We start from the raw sequence: 21,849 nt of genomic DNA, 5'->3' as shown, positions 1-21,849 counted from the left end.
CACTTGAGAAAACGCCTAGGAGGGTGGTTGTGGGGTTGCACGGCCAGAGGAAAAGTGTATCTATGGTCTGCAGCCTGTTGGAGCACATGGGCTCCGTGATGGCGGCTCACTTCCTAAAAAGCACTTCCTGTCCCTAAAAGCACTTCCTGTCCTGAACTCTGGCACCCTCCAGCAAAACCCAGGTCCTGTCTCACACACTCTGTATTTTGGAGATGGAAACAGGAAAAGGGCAATGTGAGAAATAAGGTTACTTTGTACAGTAGGGAAGTTATGAGCAGGGTGACAGGCTGGGGGGTTGGGCGGAAGACCTCACAGGGGAGGGTCCTAAGCCAGGGCTGAAGCTTTGCTTTCGAGGGACGAGGGACGAGGACAAAGCGCATCGGGTGTGAAGATCTCAGAGGCACCGCTGGGGAGCAGCCTGGAGAACTGCTAGGGTGTCGGGAGTTAAGATTTGGAAGCTGTAACCCAGGCTGGCCTCTAACAAACCAAGATAGGCGTTAAGATTCTGATCCTCCTGCCTCCACCTTTCAAATGCTGGGGTTACTGGGTGTACAGCCACTCAGCGGCACAGGAGGTTTTTCCTGGGCAGTAGTCAAGGTTTAATATACACCTCAAAAGATCACTCAGTAGAAAAGAACAGCTGGGATTGTTCAAGTCTAGATTTGGGGATAACTTAAAGATGTTTATGGTCTGAATGGGAGCCAGGGGGTGTGTAGCTCGGTGGTCAAGTGGCTGTTCAGCATGCACGAAGGCCCAGAGTTCAAACCCAAGACTGAAAGGGAGTCTTAGTGGTGTACCGAGGACGGAGAAACAACCTGCAGTCTTCCCCGTGAGCAGTGACATCAGTGAGACCCGAGAGGGACCTGTGCAGGAGGAGGCTGGGCCTCGCAAGCCCCACCTCGCCAGGGGCGGTGCCGCAGCCCCTCCCACACATGCGCGCTGGGCCCCACCGCCCCAGTCCTGCCAGCTTCCCCGCCCCCGGCTCGAACTGGCGCCGTCGGCGGAGCGCCAACCGTGAGCACTGCTCCAAGTGTCCCGGAGCTCGGTCCCCGGTGCAGGCATGATCGGCCAGAAAACCCTCTACTCCTTCTTCTCCCCGACCCCCACCGGGAAGCGGAGCACGCGCAGCCCCGAGCCCACCCCGAAGGGAGACGTGGCTGCCGAGGACAGCGGCGATGCGGTGAGGCGTGCGGGGCAGTGCGGGTCTGGGGGTGATGCGGCGGGGTTCCGGTCAGGAGCACCGTGCACGCCGCTGCTCGACCAGACCCGGCCTCCTTACCGGTTCAAAACAGCCGCGCGCGTCGGCGGCCGCCATGCCGAGACGCCAACCAATGGGGATGGGGCTCGGCCTCCACCGAGCCAATCGGCGTGCAGGATTCCCTCCCCTCCCTTCATGGGGTCCAATCACAGGCGGCAGGGGGCGGGCGCGGTTTTGCCGCGAAAAGGCCGCGTGGGCCTTAGGCGCGTAGGCGGGCGGGGCGCGGCGGCTCAGCCCGCGTCTCCTCGGCCCAGGTCGGCTCTGCCATGGGCATCTTCGGGCGGCGACCTTTGGGGTTGGCGCGGGGGCTGCGCGCGCCGCGGGGGGCCAGGGCGCGGAGTCTTACTTCCGACCCCGACTCCTGGCAGGCCAGCCCCGCCAAGAAGGCCCGGGTCGGGCAGGACGAGCCGGCCACGCCGCCCTCGTCGCCGCTCAGCGAGGAGCAGCTCGTCCGCATCCAGAGGAACAAGGCCGCGGCCCTGCTCAGGCTCGCCGCTCGCAATGTGCCCGCCGGCTTCGGCGAGAGCTGGAAGCAGCACCTGAGCGGAGAGTTCGGGAAGCCGTACTTCATTAAGGTCGGTCGACGCGCGGGTGCAGCCTGCGTTTGCGGGCGGCTGTCTTTCGGCCTCCTAGTATTTGGGTTAAAGCAAGGACTGGAAGGTGGTTTTCTGGCTTGGTATTCCTATGGGGATGAGGGCTGTGCAGGACAATTTGGGGAGTCTCCTTTTCACGTGCATCTGGGATTGAACTCCGGTTGGCGCGCTTGGCGCCAGCTGCCCTCGTGGCCTCATGTAAGCCACTTGGTTGGCGCGCCAGGAAACCCTGGCGTAGTAAACCCTCAACCAGACTGAGTGAAATGACCTTTAGCCTTTTTTTAAAACAGGGAAAGAAGGTTTAAGGCCTCGGACTATAATCCCAACTCGAGAGCTGTAGCCTAGAGAGGGTCAGAAGCTGCCAACGGGGGTGAGGGGGGCAGACTCTGGACTCCAAAAGACATTGTTTTAAGGGGGGGGGGGGCAGAGAGGCGGGGTCACTGAAATGAAAGTAGCTTGGTGAATCAACCTTAATCCAACCCAGGGTAAAAAAAGTTGGGGTTTAGCCGGGCGGTGGTGGCGCACGCCTTTAATCCCAGCACTCGGTAGGCAGAGGCAGGTGGATCTCTGTGAGTTCGAGACCAGCCTGGTCTACAGAGCTAGTTCCAGGACAGGCTCCAAAACCACAGAGAAACCCTGTCTCGAAAAAACCAAAAAAAAAAAAAAAAAAAAAAAAAAAAGTTGGGGTTTAAATCATACAAAGAACCAAACGAGGCTTCAAACACGTTTTATAAAAAGGTTTTTAAGCCTAATTTTTATGGTTTCCTGTGAGAATCTGCTTTTAAGTCTTGTTTATCTTTGAAATCAGCTAATGGGCTTTGTTGCTGAAGAGAGAAAACATCACAAGGTCTATCCACCTCCGGAGCAGGTGTTCACGTGGACCCAGATGTGTGACATCCGAGATGTAAGTGAGACTGGGGTCTGGGTAGGGAAGCATCAAATAGTGTTTCCTAATTTCAGGCCGTGATTTGGGACTAAGTGACCCTGAAATGTGAGGTTCGGTTGTGTTGCCGGTGCAGAGCTGTGCTGAGCCATGGCACTCAACGCCTGGACGGAGCTCCAGCTGTTTATTCTTTTAACCATATTCTATTTCCAAAACAACAGGAAAAGTATATGTACACATTTGCTTGCATGCTCACTTTTTTCTCTTAAATTCTTTATTACATGTTACCCCCAAGGTTATTTTCGTCTCTTGGTCATAGGCAGTGGGAACGGAGAAGTGAGGGTCTTTCCGTTCGTAGTATGTGCGATGTGGGGGAAATGCAAAGAAGTTAGCACATATTCATAATCTCAGCACTTGGGGTCGGAGGCCAGCCTGGGCTGCTCGAGACTCTGACTCAACAAAGTAAAAGGCAGAAGCAGGTGCTGTTAAATCTGTACCGAGGTAGGAAGAATAGCCTGGGGTGCCTGTTTCAGGTAGCACGCCTGCTTTACTCTGAATGGCCGTCCCATTGGATGGCTCCTGGTAACTCCACTCTCCTGGCTTCCTCAGCCAGCCTTTCTCAGGCTGGTAAGGAGTAGAGCAAGTGAGCAGATACTCACGAGTCCTGAGTGTCCTCAGCCTTGCTCAGGTGCAGACCGCTGTTGAGTGTGGCCCCTGAAGCCACAGTTTGCTTGAGCTGAGCACTTGGGTATGTGGATTTGTGTAGAGACTGCTTTGCCTCCTGCTTAGAGGGTCATACCCCCCGGAACTCTAGCATTGCCTGTCATAGCCTTTGCTGCTGGCTGTGCTGGGGACTGAACCAGGATTTCTCAAGGCTGTGCAACTGGACCCATTTCATTCTGACGGTGATCTGAGTTACTCAAACTGGCTTTGAACATACTCAGGCCAACCTTCAATTAATTGTGTATATAACATTCTGTTTGCATGTGTTTTCTGGTTCAGAAGAGGGCACCAGATCTTACTACAGATGGTAGTTAGCCATCATGTGGTTGCTAGGAATTGAACTCAGAACCTCTGGAAGAACAGTCATTGCTCTTAACCTCTGAGTCATCTCTCCAGACCACCCAGCCTTAAATTTTGATGCACTGCCTTAGCCTCTCAAATAGCCAGAATTATAGCCTGAATACTTGGTTCTTCTCAGCATTTTGAAGGTTGATTCATTTTCTTGGACTGTCTAGAGCTTTGGTGTACGGCATCCTTCCTTTCTCTTTTTTAAATGCTTCTTGTTTTATGTGCATTGGTGTTTCCCTGCCTGTGTATCTGTGTGAGTGTCAGATCCCTGGAACTGGAGTTGTAGTCAGGTCTGAGCCGTCACGTGGGTGCTGGGATAGAGCCCGGGTCCTCTACAGCCCCTCCTTTCTCTTCCAGAGGGTAACTTAAGGGGTCTTGTTCCCTCCACCATTAGGTTCTGATTGAACTCGGGACATTGGGCTTGTAGCACTGAAGCATTTCAGCCCCGTATTTTTTATTTTTGATGAACACGTGTGATAGTGTGTGCTTTGCAGGTGTGGTGACATCGCACAGCTGTCGCCCCGGACATTCATCTTTACTTGTTTTCCTTTTTTCTAATAAAGACTTTTAATTTTTTTGTACACTTGCCTGAATGTGTGTGTCTGCAGCACATGTATGCAGACCCTTTGGGAGGTCAGACGAGGGCCATGTGGATGCTGGGAAACGAACCTAGGTCTTCTGCAAGAGCAGCCAGTGCTCTTTACTGCAGGACCATCTCCAGCCCTTTGCTCTGTTTTGGAAACATTCCAGTTCTTGCTCCTATTTAATTGTTGTCGACTGAGGTTACTACAGTGTGCTGTAGATCATTAGAAGTTGCTTCTCCTTGCTGGGTGGTGATGGTGCACACCTTTAATTTCTGCACTTGGAGGCAAAGGTGGTCAGTGAGTTTGAGAACTGCCTGAACAGAGTGAGTTCCAGGACTGTCGGCTGCATAGGGAAAGAAACCCGCCTGGAAAAAACAAAAGGACGCCGGCCCCACCCCATCCCTCCCAGCTTCCGCTAGTCATTGTTCTCCAGGAAAGTGAACTTCCTCTGTTGGGGTTGGTGTGAAGGCCTGGGTGGCACACGGAGAATCTTCACTGATTGCCTGCCTTTACCATGTCTTCCGTGTCACTTGAGTGTGTGCTGTGGCTGCATGACTGCTCCCCAGCCTTGGCCTCTGCCTGTCACTGGTTTTAGGGTTAGTAAATGCCTTGCCCCAGGAGCTGTAAAGTAGATGGTGAGGCCATTGGGCTGCAGCCGTGCATGACCCTCAGGAAGACTCCTGGGTCCTCTCAGCCTCTGCTGGGGACTTCTGTGGGGAACACACAGGCTCAGGGAAACCAGGTACTCTGTCCACAGTTGTCCTTGCCCCATCCCCGGAGTCCTAAAACAGGAAAATTCTGTGTGCCCAGATTCTTTATGGAGGACGCTGACTGTCTGGCACTGAGGCAGGCACAGAGCTCCTCAGTGGGAATCAATGCCTGCAGCTGAATTCTAAGAGAACAGAGGTGTTAGCCATGGAGGAAATGCTGGAAGAACAGGGAAACAGAAGACAAGACGGGGTCTGTGTCCACACCTGAGAAAGGCACCAGCCTTCATGGTTAGCCAGCTACTCCAGCGCTTGTTACCTGGCCTTGTTCTCAGCGTGTTGCCCATTCAGTCCTGCGGGCATCGGCTGTTGGGAGGGATCTGGGTGCTGGTCTGTGAAGCTCAGGTTGGCTTTTTTTTTTTTTTTTCTCCTTGCTTTTTCGAGACAGGGTTTCTCTGTGGTTTTTGGAGCCTGTCCTGGAACTTGTAGACCAGGCTGGACTCAAACTCACGGAGATCCGCCTGCCTCTGCCTCCCAAGTGCTGGGATTAAAGGCTTGCGCCACCACCGTCCGGCAGGTTGGCTCTTTTTTGGTCCAGCCCAGCAGTGTTTTCCCGTAAGGAGAGCAGGCTGACTGCCTGGGAAAGCCAGCACAGTAGGTGGTAGCAGGCCAGGAGTGTCTGACCTTTTAACATTGTCATCCACAAAGGTGTGCTACAGGGACTTCCATGGGTACTGAGAAGTGCTTAGCTTGCAGTGACCACCTCCCCCTACCCCCATGCGGTGCTAACGTGTGATGGGCTAGGATGGTCCTCCTCCATATGTTTTCTGAGTGGTTCCATGTGTTACCAAGTTTTGTCGTGTGAGAAGTGAAGAGAAACCTAAGTGGGCCATTACATCGAGGCCACTGAGTGAAGGGTGGGGTGTTAATGGGGCTGCAAGCAAGCATGTGGTGGGCTGTTCCTTTTGGGGTCCTCAGTTGGTCCTTTAGTGGGCTCCACTGTTCATTGTGGTATGCTGTGTTGCTCTTAACTGGACCTGCTGTTGTCTGATACTTGCGTTTACAGGTGAAGGTTGTCATTCTGGGACAGGATCCTTATCACGGCCCTAATCAAGCTCACGGGCTCTGCTTCAGTGTGCAAAGACCAGTTCCACCTCCACCCAGGTACATCATGGTGCAGCTGGCATCAGTCAGGTCATAGACGGTATGGTTGGGCTGGCTGGGTCATTAAGGATTGGCACTGCTGGTGGAGGGTGCATATACTAAGAACTAGAAGGTGGGTTGTGACTGCCCTACTCAGTTCTTCCACAGTGGAGGTCTGTAGTGGGTGCTAGTCAGGGTTGTGGGTATCTGTCTCTTCCCATGCCGTCCTGGCTTTTTGTTTTTAACCTTTTTGTGCCCGCTGTGGAGACTTGTATTTACAAACTGTTGGGGATTCTGGTTGATTGTGCTTTTCTCTGCCTTGGTTTCAGTTTGGAAAACATTTTTAAAGAGCTGTCTACAGACATCGATGGTTTTGTTCATCCTGGCCATGGGGATTTGTCGGGGTGGGCCAGACAAGGTAACCAAGCCTAACTAGGCTTATTTGGGACCGATGCCAGTAGCCTGCTCTTGTGCTTCTTGTCCATACCCCTGTCCCTGTATGCCTGGGTGTGTAGGTGTGTGTGTTTGAGTGCTAATGTTGGTGGAAGGCAAAGGCACTGTGTTCCCTGGAGCTGGAGTTAGAGGCAGTTGTAAGCTGCCCAACATGGGGTTAAATTCAGGTCCTCTGTGAGGGTTGGTATGCTCTTAACTGCTAAGTTGTCTCTGTTCCCATTGCTGTATTTTCAAAAGTTGGCCATCCTGTAATAAGGACTCTGATAAGATCCTGGAGCCTTTTTACCCCTGTGTTGTCCTTAGCTACTCTTTTTCTTCTTCTTTTTCGATGTGCATTGGTGTTTTGCCATGGATGTCAGGTTCCTTGGAACTAGAATTAACAGACAGTTGTGAGCTGCCATGTGGATGCTGGGACTTGAACCCTGGTCCTCTGGAAGAGCAGCCATTGCTCTTAACCACTGAGCCGTCTCTGCAGCCCCTCCGCAGCCACTATTAACCATTGTAGTTTTAGTTCCAACACACTTGCTCCTGGCAGTTCTTGGCTCCTAACAGTTTGATTTTGTTGCCATCAACTATTTTGGGCCCTTTTTTTTTGGTTCTTTAATATTACTTAGCATATGAATTTCTGAACACTTTGTTTTTTGTTTACTACCCAAAACTGGGAGGTGCTAAGGGGCAGATATGAAACAGAGTCCTGAATCTGGCTCAGAGGTCACTGCTGGTCATGTTGTAACTTTCTTTATGGCCCAATTTCACTTCTTCCCTGGGTCTGTTGTGAGTGGGTTGGTCGGTGCAGCCTCTGTAGAGCTCCTTTGTGCTGCCTCCTAATCCTCTCCACCTGTTCACAGGTGTCCTCCTCCTCAACGCTGTCCTCACTGTCCGCGCCCACCAGGCCAATTCCCATAAGGAGAGAGGCTGGGAGCAGTTCACTGATGCGGTTGTGTCCTGGCTAAACCAGAACCTGACTGGCCTTGTCTTCCTGCTCTGGGGCTCCTATGCTCAGAAGAAGGGCAGTGCCATCGATAGGGTATGTGTCTTCTAACCGTTTCACAGAGAGCCAGGGAGCCTCGGATCCCTGCTTGAGTGCACAGCCGTGAGACACTGTGTGTAAAATCCATTATAATTAGAATCAGGTTCCCACTGACAGTTAGGGATGTAATATAATAGAAACATTAACCTGCCCTGTGATAAGGACACCATGGTCCCTGGCACTCTGTTTACATGTGGTGCAGTACTTGATGAATAAGGCAAGTGTCCTGCTTCCGAGAAACTTGGGGCCGTACAGAAAACAGGCCTTCACTGAATCAGACAGATGTACTTGCAAATGCCCTGGGCGCACTTGAGCCGGGGCGCTGCTTGTGAGTGCCCAGCAGCACAGAGCGCTTGCATCTTCTCCCTGTCACCAAGACACGGAGACAAGAACCTGAGGCAGCGTCTTCCTTGAGCCCTCTTACCCATCTTACCAGTGAATCCTGTCTTACCAGTGAGTCTAGTCACCTGTGTCCCTAAAATGTCCCAATACTGCTTTGCATTGCCTCCTGGGCTGGATGCCACTATTTCTGTAGTCATGGCTGCAGGTGGATGTAGACAGTGGGGCAGAGGTGGGGAGAGGGGATCGGAGGAAGCTTACTAGGGCCTCTGGGAGCAGCTGCGTCCAAACCGCAGTGAGACTGAACCTGGTATGTGTCAAATCTCAGAATGACTTTGAGGGTGGGGACACAGTCACTCCTTGTTAAGGAGCTAGACAGTCTCAAATGGAGAGAAACCTCAGCACTTAATCAAACTTAACTACTCTTATAGAGGATCAAGGCTCTGTTTCCAGCACTAAAGCAACTCAGCTGCCTGAGGAGCAGGGGTGGGTGAACTTAGAATCGCTGCTGCTTCATAGCAAATGTCACCTGACCGTGGTCAGAGCAGAAATAACTGGGTAGTAAGTGTGGCCACTACTGTCGTTGCAGACGTTGCCCTATGCCTCTGAGCCCAGCAAAGCTGAGCCTCGAGTTTGTGAGTGCTAGGGCTGAACACACTGCAGAAGGTGGGCGAGGCAGAGCGTGCACAGTCTAGAGGGACAATGTGTCTGCTGCTACACTCAACTCTGTTCTTTTTCAGAAGCGTCACCATGTCCTGCAGACAGCCCATCCCTCCCCACTGTCAGTGTACAGGGGATTCTTTGGATGTAGGCATTTTTCTAAAGCCAATGAACTGCTCCAGAAGTCTGGCAAGAGGCCCATCAACTGGAAGGAGCTGTGATCTGCAGTGCGGGCCACCTGTCTCCAATAGTGGCTCTGGGATGCTGCCACTGAAGCATTGGCCAGTTTAGAAGTCACTGAAAATGTCCCTGTTGTTAAGTTTCTGTGTGTGAGGACAATGGAAAGATCTCTGTAAAGCAGTCACATGCCAGCCAGGCTGCAGAAACCACAACTTTAGCAACCAGACCTCGACTGGCACTAGGTTGGAACTCTGTGGGCTAGTCAGGCTGGCTTCTCATGGTCCAGTCACATACTCGGCCCTCTGGGCTATATTGGCTTGCGGGAGAGAGTTGTACCTTTTGATCAGCTAAAAGTTTGGCACCTACTCCTGTTTATTTACTTTTGCCTTTAGACTAGAGCTTACAAGGTGTTCTGGCTATGTTCTAAAGGCCCTTATGTCTCTAAAGGGTGTGATCTTAAGAAATGAGGCTAGAAATTGAGACTGTTCCGATTACAAAGGGCGAGTGTGTTTTTCCTGGGCTCAGGAGTGGTTGCTGCCCACCCTGCTGCTTGTCTAGATTCTTGCCCTAAGCAAGTGGTAAGTTGAGCAAAGCAGAGGACAGGTTTGTTTTTGTTTTAAATGGGGAGGGTTCTTCTCCTGCCTCTGGAGTTGGGGTTCCCCACAGCAGATGGCCGGATGCTGGTTTATGTATAGAACTGGGGATCCAGCCCCAGGGTCCTGGTTTTTATGGACTGAATTCACGCAGATTATGTTTTTCTGCGACACTGCAGGATATTGTCTTTTATAAGATGGGCAAGTACATCTATTTTTTTTTTAGTTCTTTTTTGAGAGACAATCTACTAAGTTTATATCTCAACCTGGATTCAGTAGATCCAGCTGGTTAGAGAAGTGACCCTGCATGGGCAGGATAATAAAGACTGTTGAGTTTGGATTTGTGCTGACTGTTCCTTAGCATTTATTTGCAGGTACCCTGTGTTGCTTTTGTCGCCATAGCAACCACTGATTGCAGGAAGAGCAGCCCTTTGTCCTTGTGGCCTATGTGTAGTTCTCCACAGGGCCACCCACTGCCAGCCTGGAGCAGTATACTGCTGCTATGGGCAGGTTGGCCAGGGTAGAGGTCTGCTGGGACCTCAAAGAAACAGTTTTCAGCGGGGAAGCAAGCCTTTGGGGATCCTGGCTGAGTTCTGATCTGTTCTTGGGAATATGAGGTTCAGGTGTGACTGACCCCATTGGCCCAAGCGGCTGTCAGGCAGGCCTTCTAAATGAAGGTGGGATTCACTGGTGTTGAGGAAGGAAGCAAAATGAATCAAGGAACAGGGTGCGGCTTGGTTCCCATGGGTGCACACAGCCAGCCCCAAGTTGCAGAGTGGCTATGGGCCTAGTTTAGAAACGGTGCTTCCTTCCTGGCCTCGTCTACAGAAGGTGGCGTGTAGGATTCTGTGTTTGGGGTCAACAAATGGGCTCCTTGAGGAGGAAGATGCCTGAGTGTGCCTACTGGGGTCTTCAGGGACACCCCAAAGCTACTTCCTTAGACTGAGGTAGGAAGATCTAGAGTTTGATACCAGCCTGGACTTCATAGCAGGGCTGTCTCAACAGTAAAAGATGAATAATGGCAAATACATGTGGAAATGTAATAGAACATTCTGGAAGGTGAAGTGATAGAGTTTGCTCTATAGCCCACACTGGCCTTGAACCCATGGCAGTCCTCTTGCCTCAGCTTTCCAAGTTCAGGAATATAGGTGTGGGCCACCACGCCTGAGCATCTTCAAGGATGTATGGCCCTCCCAACTCTGCCCCCTGGAAAGACACAAGTTAATCGTATACAACAAGTAGTTTTGGGGGATTCCACATTGCAGGTGTGTTCTTCCGTACTGTACAAAAATGAACAGAATAGGGTGGGCAGGATAGGTTTAAATGTTTACCCTCGGAACAACGAGGGTCTTGAGAGAAACAGCCAAGGACACGGTATGTAAGGGCGCGGGGGAGGCTGCATAGATGGTGGTGTCAATTTTATCTGGCTTTCAGGTGTCCATCCAGTAGCTTCCCCTCAACATGTTAGTGTAGACACTGCCTGCCTGGCACAGCTCGCTGACCCTCGTATGGGGATGAAAAGCCCAGGAAAACGATCCCCTAATGCTGGTCCAGCTGGGGATAGAAGGAAGATTCCCTGGCCAGTCAGGAAGAAGAATTTTATGCATGTAAATCAGTCTACACAGCCAGGTAGCAGAAGCCCCTCTGTGCGGCACAGTGTAGGAGGCCTGAGAAGACCTGCCTAAAAACATGGTTACTGTCATCTCCCTCTGGGGCTAGGAAGTCAGTTATGCAAATGTCATTCTGGGAACCCCAAGTTATAAACTAATCGTGTGAAAGTTCATTCCCTGGTTTTGCCCCGAGCCCAGCAGGACAGAGTTGACGGGGTTGTCGGTAAGTTCTCCGTGAGTTCTCCGCTCTGAATGCCAGGCCCTCTTCAGTCCTCTCCTGGAATAGTCTCAGGCTTCAGTGGAGAAGCAGAGTTTGGGTATGTATGTGATACTAGCAGCTTTTCAGCCTTCCAAAACTTTTATGATGGATGGGGGTAACCGAGAGACACTTGAGTTGGCCCGAGTCAACTTGAGGACACCCACCCCACCCCCTTCCAGGTCAAGCTGAGCAAAGACTGGAAGGTTTGCTGGAGATGGCTCTGTAGATTGAACTCACTCACGTAAGCCTGGTAACAAAGCTGGATAATCTTGTCAGTCAACCCCTGCCTAGATCATAATTGCCAGGTCACTGGGAGAGAAGGGAAGAGTGGCTTGGGAGAGCACCTGGGCCCTTGGAAACCACTCAGCAAGAGCTGTGTTGCTGAGTCCTCAGCCAGAAAAGGAATGTATTTGGTGGGCTTGTCCGAAATGCCTTAAGTCACTCGGCTCTCCAGGAGATGCACTTTCCAGGGAACCTCTTTGGGGATCATGTGAGCTCTGCTAACAGTTTGGGAATGAGGCTAGGCTAACGTGCTAGCCCTGGGCTTCCCTCTCCATTCCCAGCTGTGTGCTTGAGTGCAGGTCTACACTGCAGCTCAATAGGACAAGAGTTAAAGTTTGCTTCCTGTCCCAAAGCCCGTTGGAGAACCCCCACCCCCAGAAACCCAGTGTATGTTGACTTTTCCTAACTGGAAAATAAGCCCATAAGTGAAGTAGCCCAGGCAGGGTAGCAGGTGACCCAGGAGTGGCCAGAACCCCCTGTACCGACTCCGTGCTCCTCATTGGCTTCACAGCATACCACAGCCATGGGGACAGAATTCGAAACCCTATACTACTGTCCCCCTTCATCTGAGCACAGTGCTGCCATGTGGCTTCTGCTTACTTGTCTGCTGCCAGTTCCAGTTGGGACCTGGAGGTGACCTTTGGCCCACATGTCTCAGAACACCCTGTGACTGCAGCATGGGCTGGCTTCCTCTGTTCTGCTCAGCCCTCTCCCGAACCAGCCAATTCTGAATAAGGCAGCCTTGTTTTTTAATCCTCATGTCCCAAGAAAAATTAGAAATATTTTATGAGCAGGACACGATTGCAGAGGGTCCCCTAAAACCGTGTTGGGGAGGGCTGCCAGACCATCTCTGGGTGTCTTTCCCTCGCTCGCTCACCTCGCTCACCGCTCACCCTGTGTGGACTCACTTCTGTCACAGGCCAGAGTCACCTCCCCCTTTGCTTCTGACGCTTTGGGCTTTAGCTGGCTCTTGTTTAAGTCCCTAGGAATTTGGAAGTAAAGTGAGCTGTGGGGTTGAGGGGTGGACCAGTTCCCAGGGAGTGCAGCTCCAGGCATGGCTGCAGTTTCGTTTTCCTGCCTGCATGGGTCAGCCTGGCCATTCAGGGCCTTGAAGGTTAAATGCTCTGGGGGATATTTTTAAACAGTAGGGGCTGGTTAATCTAAAAGTGACATTTACAGACACAGCGGTGAGTTGCCAGCAGCTTAGATCCCGGTCTCAGCCAACAAGGAGCTTGAAAAAATGTCACCGCGAATTCACAGCTGGGAAGCTATGGGGAAAGCAAGGCCAAGGTGGTCACGCAGTAAGTGAGCCCTCCCCTTCCCCAGGGTCACGGACCTCAAAGCCAGTCAGCCTCCAAGGGATGGTGTGTGTGGTATGCGTGTGCACAGTATAGTGTTGGCCTCAGACAAAAGCAGCCACTTGGGGTTTTAGGGGACACTGAGGGAGCTGGTGAACAGTTTGTTATAAGGGTTCTGTACTCTCATGTAGTACATGCCTCTTCCCCATGCTATGGCGTTACAGTTATTTTACAATATAAATGGCCTTACATGTAGGTGGGTGGTCGTCTCAACTGCTCCAGGACAGGGTGATTCCTGAGACTCAGCATTGTCTTTTGTTGTGTCTTTTGGTTGGTGTTTGTTTTTCCAGGACGTCCTGGAACTTGCTGAGTCATCCAGACTGGCCTGGAACTCACTGCAGCCCCCCTGCTTCTCCAGTCTTCAGTGGAGTTCTAAGTGCAGGCCCGGCACCTGCTTTGTCCGTGACTTCCACCAGAAGCCCTGGGAAGGCGTTGTGGGTGTGTTTGTCCCTATATAGGAGCTGCCCAAACCACCTCATGTTTTTATCGCGTTTCCATCCAATGCAGAAGTGACAACAGCATTAGACAGTTTTTAGGTCGTGCAGGGATATGGGCATGTTAGTATTTTGAGATGGAGGCGGTCTCCAGATCTTTCTCTAATAGAATATTGGCTATCTTTTGTTCTAACACCGTCTCTGAATTATGAGTCAGGAATTTCACTTCCAAGTTGGGCCCATGTGTCCCTAGTGGAGAGTGGGAGCAGCAGCCAGGAAGGGCATGCATTCCGCGTTCTGTTGTCTTCAGCTGTTGCACTGACTGACTTACTGTGGCAGGAGTGGGGTGAGGTGGGGAGATGGCTCCCGGTGGCCAGCTTGTGCACCTGGATTCTAGGAACCCAGGGCTGCTGTCAGGGAACCCAGCAGAACACTCCAGGAAGCTGAGGGACTGATCACTGTGGCAGAATGGGCAGGGTGCTCAGGGGAAGCCATGGGGTGTGATTTATTCCAGTCCCCAGGCCTGAATGCCAAGCCATGATGGCTCAGGTCATTCGAGTGGTAGATGATAAAGGTCTCACCCAGGTTCCCCTGCTTCTGCCCTGCTCTGTAGCCTCTTAGCCACTCATGCCTGTGCCTGGTCTGTGGGAGCAGCCATTCTTTAGGAAAGGCCGCTTTAGTTTGCTCAAGGGTGGTATCAATCGTTTTTCTCTTCCTTGAATATTGTTTTACATTTATGTATTTGCGCAGATGTAGAGCGTATGGAGGTCAGTTGGTTCTCCCCACCACTGATGACGTGGGGTCATTGGGTTTGGCAGCAGCAAGTGCCGTTCTTTACCTGCTGAGCAATCCCATTGGCCATCACTCAATCTTGTAAAGTGAAAATAATTCCCGATTAAGAGTGGTACTGAAGGTATAATTCTGAGCTCTTCTCTGTAAACTTCAGTACTTAGGATTGTCCAATGTAGGAATTGTCATCACCTGACTGGAAGTTCTTCCTTACTCTTGTGAGGGAAGATTGGTCTCATGTTTACCCTTTCATCAGGGTGGGGCAGTGGGTGAGCAAGGTGGAGCCAGGCTGTGGACCAGTCTGGGACCCACATTGTCCCTAGGAGCACAGAGCCTTGGAGGCAGGACCGCAGAGTCCTGTCACTGTGGGGCACCCTCAGGGACCCTGCATGGCGCAGCTTAGCAGAGGTGAGGACACTCTGCAGGTCCTAGGAGATGGGTGAGGCATGGGTGGGAGCTGGGGCCTTGACGGCAGGCTGTGCTGTTGTGCTCACCTAGCTCAGTCCCCGCTCTCCTACCTCCTGGGGACATTGCTACCCATGCAGATCCATGATCTGATACCGTAGTTCCTCTGTATTCTAAAAGAAATTAGAAAGCAGAAACCAATAAAGGAAATGGTATATTTACCATTTGGCAGACTAGCAAGAGAAAGCAGCCATTTTCCAGTGAGCACGTGCCAGCCTTGCAGCTGGCAGAAGTTAGAAGGATTCATTGATTTTGCTGTGATGCTGCAGCCTGTTCTTCCCTGGGGGCTGGGGGAGGGCGCCTGGGCCTCATCCCATGTCCTTGAGCAGACCAGGACAGTCAGAGTTTCTGTGGCTGTTAAGGGGGATAAGCAGCTAGTGAAGTCGCAGTCAGCACTCCGTGCCACCGGCAGGCCTTAGTCACATCTTGAGTATCTGCTCCGTCCCTCGGAGTTCACTGGATTTGACACCTGCAAAAGGATTTATTTTCAAAGTTGCATTTCAAGTATCTTGGTGGAAAGGGACTGGGCAGAGGCCATCAGCCAGGAGTTCTATAGTGAAGAAGCATGCCCAGGTTTGAGCCTTGTCTGGTCTCACAGAGCTTACCTTCCAGTCCAGGAGATACATATACCCAGAACGGTGGCCCACAGCACTGCCACCTGGGACCAGGCAGGCAGGCCTGACAGCCTGATCTTCATCCCAGAAGTCCCAGTGAGAGGAGAGAAGTGACTCCTGAAGGTGGCCTGAGCTTCTCATGCGTGCCACACACACACATGCGCGTGTCACACACAGAAATGGTTTTGAAAGTCTATTTTCAGAATAATGGGTCCTGGGGAACCATCTGCACTTTGTTTTGCATGACGCTGTGACGTCCTGATCTCTGGAAGGATGGGATGTGTTTTAACCCTCTGCTGGCATGGAAAGCTCTAGAGCCTCCTTGGTTTTACTCAGAACAAGATTTAGCTTTATCATGTACATTTCTTCCAAGTAGGGGAAGGTCTTATTATCTTAGGTACTGGCATACCTGTGAATTTCTTCTGAGGTTGCTTGTGTTTGAGACTGTGTAATTCAGGCTGCTCTCTTGGAATTTCCTCCTTCTTCCTCTGGAGTGTTTGTGATTACTACCACACCCACCCAGTTGTCTGTGACTCTCCTTCTTCCTCTGGAGTGTTTGTGATTACTACCACACCCACCCAGTTGTCTGTGACTCTCTCTTTTTTTTTTTTTTTTTGGTTTTTCGAGACAGGGTTTCTCTGTGGTTTTGGAGCCTGTCCTGGAACTAGCTCTGTAGACCAGGCTGGTCTCGAACTCACAGAGATCCGCCTGCCTCTGCCTCCCAAGTGCTGGGATTAAAGGCGTGCGCCACCACCGCCCAGCTTGTCTGTGACTCTCTTATGAGATGTTTTTGGCTCCTCTGTGCACAATGGACCAGACTGGAAACAGGGAGATGGGCTACAGGCTTGTGCAATGGCCCTAGGGCTCATGGCTGCTTGAACTTGATCTTAGATTATATGCTTAGCCTGGTGTCTGGAACTCTGGTGAGCGCAGTTAGTGTCAGCCAGCTTTCCTGCCATGGGCCTTCCTCGTGTACACGAGAAAAGCAAGGCTTAGGAGCTTGGCGTGAGCTCAGGGTTGCGCAGGAATATAGAGAAACGCTTGAGCCTTTCAGGCCATGAGCCTCCAGGCGCACCGTGCAATGTGTCGTCCGGGGGGCTCTTGGGGTGTTTGTTTGTTTGTTTTAGTTTTATTTATTGATTGATTTGAGACACTCTGGGTGGCCCAGGCTGGACTCAGGCTTGTCTGTAGCCAAGGCTGGCACTGGGCTCCTGTTCCTGCCTCCTCTACATGCAATGGCTGGGATTATAGGCATGCGCACCATGCCTGCCGGGTTCTTTTTTTTTTTTTTTTTTTATGCTTTCATTAAACAAATTAGGGAGGCACCCACGCCACAGTATGTGCGCGTGTAGGTCAGAAGACGACCCGGGAAAGCTAGTTCTCTCCTTACACCATGAGGGTTCCAAGGATGGAACTCGGGTCTGTCAGGCGTGGCAATCCCTACTTTTATCTGCTAAACCATTTCATCAGTCCCGGTTTTTGTGTTTTTGACACAGACCCTGCTCCCTCAGTGAGGTCACCCTGCTCCCACTTGGTGAGGTAGAAGAGAGGTTCCAGCTGGACTTCCGGGGCCTGGACCCCACTTTGTACCTGTACCTGGAATTTCCACATCACTGATCTTGCCAAGCTGAAGTGGCCTTAGGAGCTGCTCTCAATGCGCTTGGACCCACACCACCTCCCAACCCTCCCCAGCCCCATTGCCATCCTCACAACAGCTAGGTCAGCGCAGTAAGGCCGCAGCATGAGTGTGCAATAGATAGTCAGTGTTGAATCTGCCTGGCCGGCAGTGGCGCAGAGCTCTGACCCCAGGAGGCGGATCAAGAGCGGCTTTCGGTTTTGCATCCAGAAATGGCAAGCTGGGGGACACACTGTTCCTTCCCAGGGAGGCCGTTCGCGTGGGCCTCAGTTCCCACCAACACTGCCACCTCAGTTTCTGAGGTTAGTGGGAAAGCCCCCTCTGGTGTCTGGAGGTTACTCCACTAAACCAGGCCATGTGTTGTAATAGTCCAGCCCCAGGAGCTGCTTGGGGGAGGCCTCAGCTGGCACACTTGGTAGAAGAGATGTTCCAGCTGATACCAGGTGAAGCAAAGGGTGAGATTTCCCAGGGGCAGCCAGCATTACTTGAGGAGCAGTGTGAACGAGCAAAGTGCGGCTCTCATGGCTGTCACCGTGGTCATGAAGTCAGGCTAAGCAGTTCACCTTGGTGAGCTCCATCACCCAGCAGGCTGGTGGGGTTGCTCCTGTCATTGTCCCTGTTTTGCAGATGGGGAAGTTAAGGCTCCCATTAACTCTCTTACAGCTCTAAGTTCGGATGGGCTGTCTTGGCACTAACTGGGCACCTGTCGTGTGCTGGGCACTGTGCTTGTGCCTTTCTAAGCCAGAACTCCCAGAGTGCCCTGTCGTGTAATCACCTGAGATGTTTATATTGAGACGCACCGGCTTTTCTCAGGTGTGTTTTCCACTCTGAAGTTCCGATACCTCCAACGCTGTGCATGCCCCATGCCCCAGCACCTAGTGGACTTGGCACCAGTCATGTACCTGCCAATTACCTGCTTGTCCTCGGCCTGGCAGCTGGGCTTCTCTGGAGACCCATTCTCTGGCATGTGATAAGTTTGGGAACTACTAACTGATTGATGGGGCCTCGCCTCCTGGCTACTTCTTTTTCTGCTGCTTGTGGATTGTTTCCCTTTGAGGACATGGACAAGGCCCCCACCCTAAAGCCCAAGCTGGCCTCAAGCATGCTGCAATCTTCGTGGCTCTGCCACACCTGAAGTATCATCCTCAGCTTCTCCTTAGCCAGCTGAGTGACTGAATAATCCACAGCCTGTTCCCTCCTCATGTTAAGTCGTCCATGTACCTCGGAGCTGTGTGACTACATGTAACACCCGATTCTGTGTTACACCCTTGGTACAGTTCGCGCGCCACTGTACCTTATTCGAGTCAGGTAAGGGCCTGGAGATTGAACACACAAAGAGACCAGGGTCATTCGAAAGGAGATCAGCTGAATGCCGTTTATTCAGACTTGGGGAAGTCCTTAAGTATCTAACTGCTGCACAAGGATCCCTGCCCAGGCAGGTGGGAAATTACCGTATTAACAATGGAGTCAAAGTCCTGCAGCTAATCACCAGGCGGGGCAGGGAGAGCACAGAAACAAACAGGATGCTTAGCTGACCAGAAACTGTCCCCGCAAATGCACCCCAGGAACAAGGGCAGACCCGGGCCCTACAGATCTCCCTTTTATATAAAATATATGACTAGGCCTGTCTTGGGTGGCATTGGACATCAGGCAATATCTCTTACCCGTCATGGGAAAGCATCCAGGTCAAAACATATTTTCTGTCTTAGGTTGGGGCAGCCCCCCAAAAACCTTTTCCGTCATTGGCTCACTAGTCATCCATCACTGAGTTTAGCCAGATTTGTGTTGAAAGATTCTCTGGGGCAATAGCTAAGAGGACTTGTCACGTGGCAACATTGACCTGAGCTTGCCTTTGGCTCTGGCACCATGAAACCATGAAGATGATGCTCCAGCACATATAAGCATTCCTTAAGGAGACTGCCTGCACAATCCTTAATAAGTTTGCCCAAATTGGAGCCCTTTAAGTAAGGTCTCAGTGCTGGTGAAAGGAACCCTGGTATAGCTAACTAGAATAATCTCAAGAGCCAATTTGTAAATTGTATATTCCAGGGTCCGTGAATATTACTCTAATATCTAGCAGTGGTCTTTAACCATAACCAAGAGCAAAATTAACTGTAATATTTATTTGTAAATTTAGCTCAATTTGAATGGCCAAGGCATTTGTAACCTGCCCTGAGAAGGTATCCTTTGTGTTAGCAGGAAGCAACTGACTGACTAATGAAAAATCCAGCAGCTCTAGCCACTCTGGCAGCAACAGCTATGGCTGCCAATATCATGGGATGGGTAGATGGGTAGAGGAACAATCCTTGGCCCTCGGACCACCACAGCCAGCTCCTCAGGAATCCCACAACTCTTCAGTAGACAAGCCAGAATCTCCTTGATTTCTTGGCGCTGTTCGGTCTTCAGGCTTCTGGACAGGAAAATCCACAGCACGCACCAGCTGCTCAGGTACCCATATTGGATTGTTAGCATCCTGCGGGAAAACACAAACAGCCCCTCTACCCCACACCAGTACAGGATCTGGACCATACCAGGTGCCGTCTGCTAGATTCTTCCATTTGACATGAGGCATCCCGGAAGAATCTGGCCGCCAATGCCGGTTAGCAGCAGTATGAGATTGAGCATCAACAGTCAAAAAATTTAAAATGTATAAAATAAAAGACAAATGATCTCTGGGGGTGGAACCATATTCCCCCTTTTTTGTTTTATGTAAATAGGCTTTGAGTGTACGATGTGCTCGCTCCACTATAGCTTGTCCTTGAGGATTATAAGGTATTCCTGTTTTATGAGAAATAGAGAACTCAGAGCAAAATTTAGCAGAGTCAGTAGTGGTGTAGGCTGGCCCATTATCAGTTTTTACAGTTTTAGGAACTCCCATGTAGGCAAAAGCCTGGAGACAATGACTTTTAACATCCTGTAATCTTTCTCCTGTATGAGCTGAGGCAAAAATGAGATGAGAATATGTATCCACGGTTACGTGAACATATTGCATGCACCCAAAAGAAGAAACATGGGTGACATCCATTTGCCATAAATGATTAGGAGCAAGCCCACGAGGATTAACTCCCAAATGGGGAACAGTTAAAAGTTCTGTACACAGAGAGCACTTTTTTTTTTATTTTTTTTTTATTTTTATTTTTCGAGACAGGGTTTCTCTGTGGTTTTGGAGCCTGTCCTGGAACTAGCTCTTGTAGACCAGGCTGGTCTCAAACTCACAGAGATCTGCCTGCCTCTGCCTCCCGAGTGCTGGGATTAAAGGCGTGCGCCACCACCGCCCAGCGCCACTGATATTGTTAAAAAGTGCTCTCTGGCCGGGCGGTGGTGGTGCACGCCTTTAATCCCAGCACTTGGGAGGCAGAGGCAGGCGGATCTCTGTGAGTTCGAGACCAGCCTGGTCTACAAGAGCTAGTTCCAGGACAGGCTCCAAAACCACAGAGAAACCCTGTCTCGAAAAACTTAAAAAAAAAACAAAAAAACAAAAAACAAAAAAACAATATCAGTGGCTTGCTCTCGAGATATCTTAAAATGAAATTGTAAAGATCCAGCATTGAGATGAAAACGATTATGAGCTTTTTCTGCAGCTTCATAAGATTCCTGACTCACTGCACAAATTTGACTAGTAAGCTGATCAGCCAATGCATTCCCTTCGCTCAAAGGACCAGGGAGGTCAGTATGAGCCCGCAAATGCCCTACGTAAATGGGAACAGATCGGGCCCAAAGCAAAGTTTGAATAGCCGATAACTGCATCTGGACTCGAGATACAGAGGCAATATAAGCTGCAGTTTTTAAAGGTGCAAGAATTTTGCTTATATACTGACTGTCAGTAAAAAGGTTAAATGGAATATTAGCCTATTTCTCTAGGGCCATCTGGACAGCAACCAATTCAGCCACCTGAGCAGAGTTAGTATTAACAGACTGAATATCAAAATCAGGAGGGGAGGCTACCACAGCTCTCCCCGTGGAAGATCCATCAGTAAACAAATTTCGTGCCCCTGTCAGAGGCTGCAAAGAAATAACTTTATGGAAACATACCGGATGGTTTTTTAAAAAGTTGACTAGCTTATCAGAAAGATAATGATTGTCAAACTTGCAGGGATTAGTGCATAAAAACAAGGTCCAATCTTTAGCAAAATTTTGCAACCAAGTTATTTCTGCCTGGGTATATGGTGTAATAACCTTATCAGGTAACATTCCAAAAGTTTGCAAACTAAGCTTATACCCTTTCTGAATAACACGTAGCACAGCTGATGGATATGAGATAACAATTTTTTTTTTTTTTCGGTTTTTCGAGACAGGGTTTCTCTGTGGCTTTGGAGCCTGTCCTGGAACTAGCTCTGTAGACCAGGCTGGTCTCGAACTCACAGAGATCCGCCTGCCTCTGCCTCCCGAGTGCTGGGATTAAAGGCGTGTGCCACCATCGCCCGGCAATTTTTACAGGTGACACATGTTCATGTACCCACAGGATGGGTCCTTGCTGCCAAAAAACTCCAGTAGGGCTATGCTGGGAGGGGAAAATTATCAACAGCAGTGGCTGACTATAGTCAATATAATGAATATGAGCAAAGGCAAGCTGCGGTTAGCAGGGGCTTTCAGGGGCCCCAGGAGACAGCTCAACATCCGCTGCTCTTTAGAGGAGTTTGGTCCCAGCGCCCCACATCAGGCAGCAGGCAGCTCCCTGGAACTTCAGCTCCAGGAGCCTGATGTCCTCTTCTGGTCTTCACAGGCAAAGGCATTCATGTGCGTAAACTCATGCATAGCCAGACATACACAGAACAAAAATAAATTATCTCCAAAAAAAACCAACCCACCCCAGCTTTTTGAGCTAGGTGTGATGGTGCATGCCTGTAATCTCAGTGCGTGGGAGGCCGGGGAAGGAGCCTGGCTGCCTTCAAAGCTAGCCTGGCCATA

At 50.8% G+C, this 21,849-nt stretch overlaps 2 protein-coding genes across 2 annotated transcripts in view; both read left to right on the top strand.

The window, feature by feature from the left end:
• Positions 1-988: 988 nt before the first annotated feature.
• On the top strand, positions 989-9,821 carry Ung (uracil DNA glycosylase). Its single transcript, XM_057765148.1, has 7 exons — positions 989-1,180; positions 1,627-1,833; positions 2,660-2,755; positions 6,163-6,260; positions 6,569-6,657; positions 7,541-7,719; positions 8,802-9,821. The coding sequence occupies exons 1-7, from the start codon at positions 1,061-1,063 to the stop codon at positions 8,940-8,942; spliced, it is 930 nt and encodes a 309-aa protein (XP_057621131.1). The 5' UTR covers positions 989-1,060; the 3' UTR covers positions 8,943-9,821.
• Positions 9,822-12,756: 2,935 nt separating this feature from the next.
• Acacb (acetyl-CoA carboxylase beta) overlaps positions 12,757-21,849 on the top strand; it is a 125,007-nt gene continuing 115,914 nt past the window's right edge. The window contains exon 1 of the mRNA XM_057764110.1: positions 12,757-12,946. The gene's annotated coding sequence lies outside the window, so the exon portion shown is untranslated. The remainder of the gene's footprint in view (positions 12,947-21,849) is intronic.

This window comes from Chionomys nivalis, chromosome 3, assembly GCF_950005125.1.
Source record: "Chionomys nivalis chromosome 3, mChiNiv1.1, whole genome shotgun sequence".
NCBI lineage: Eukaryota > Metazoa > Chordata > Mammalia > Rodentia > Cricetidae > Chionomys > Chionomys nivalis.
The sequence above is the reverse complement of the archived record's forward strand: the minus strand, read 5'-3'. Positions and strand labels throughout refer to the sequence as shown.

Coding starts and splice junctions, on each gene's coding strand:
- Ung (XM_057765148.1), top strand. CDS start 1,061: ATGATCGGCCAGAAAACCCTCTACTCCTTCTTCTCCCCGACCCCCACC. Junction 1,181..1,626: donor CCGAGGACAGCGGCGATGCG/GTGAGGCGTGCG, acceptor GACTCCTGGCAG/GCCAGCCCCGCCAAGAAGGC. Junction 7,720..8,801: donor AGGGCAGTGCCATCGATAGG/GTATGTGTCTTC, acceptor GTTCTTTTTCAG/AAGCGTCACCATGTCCTGCA.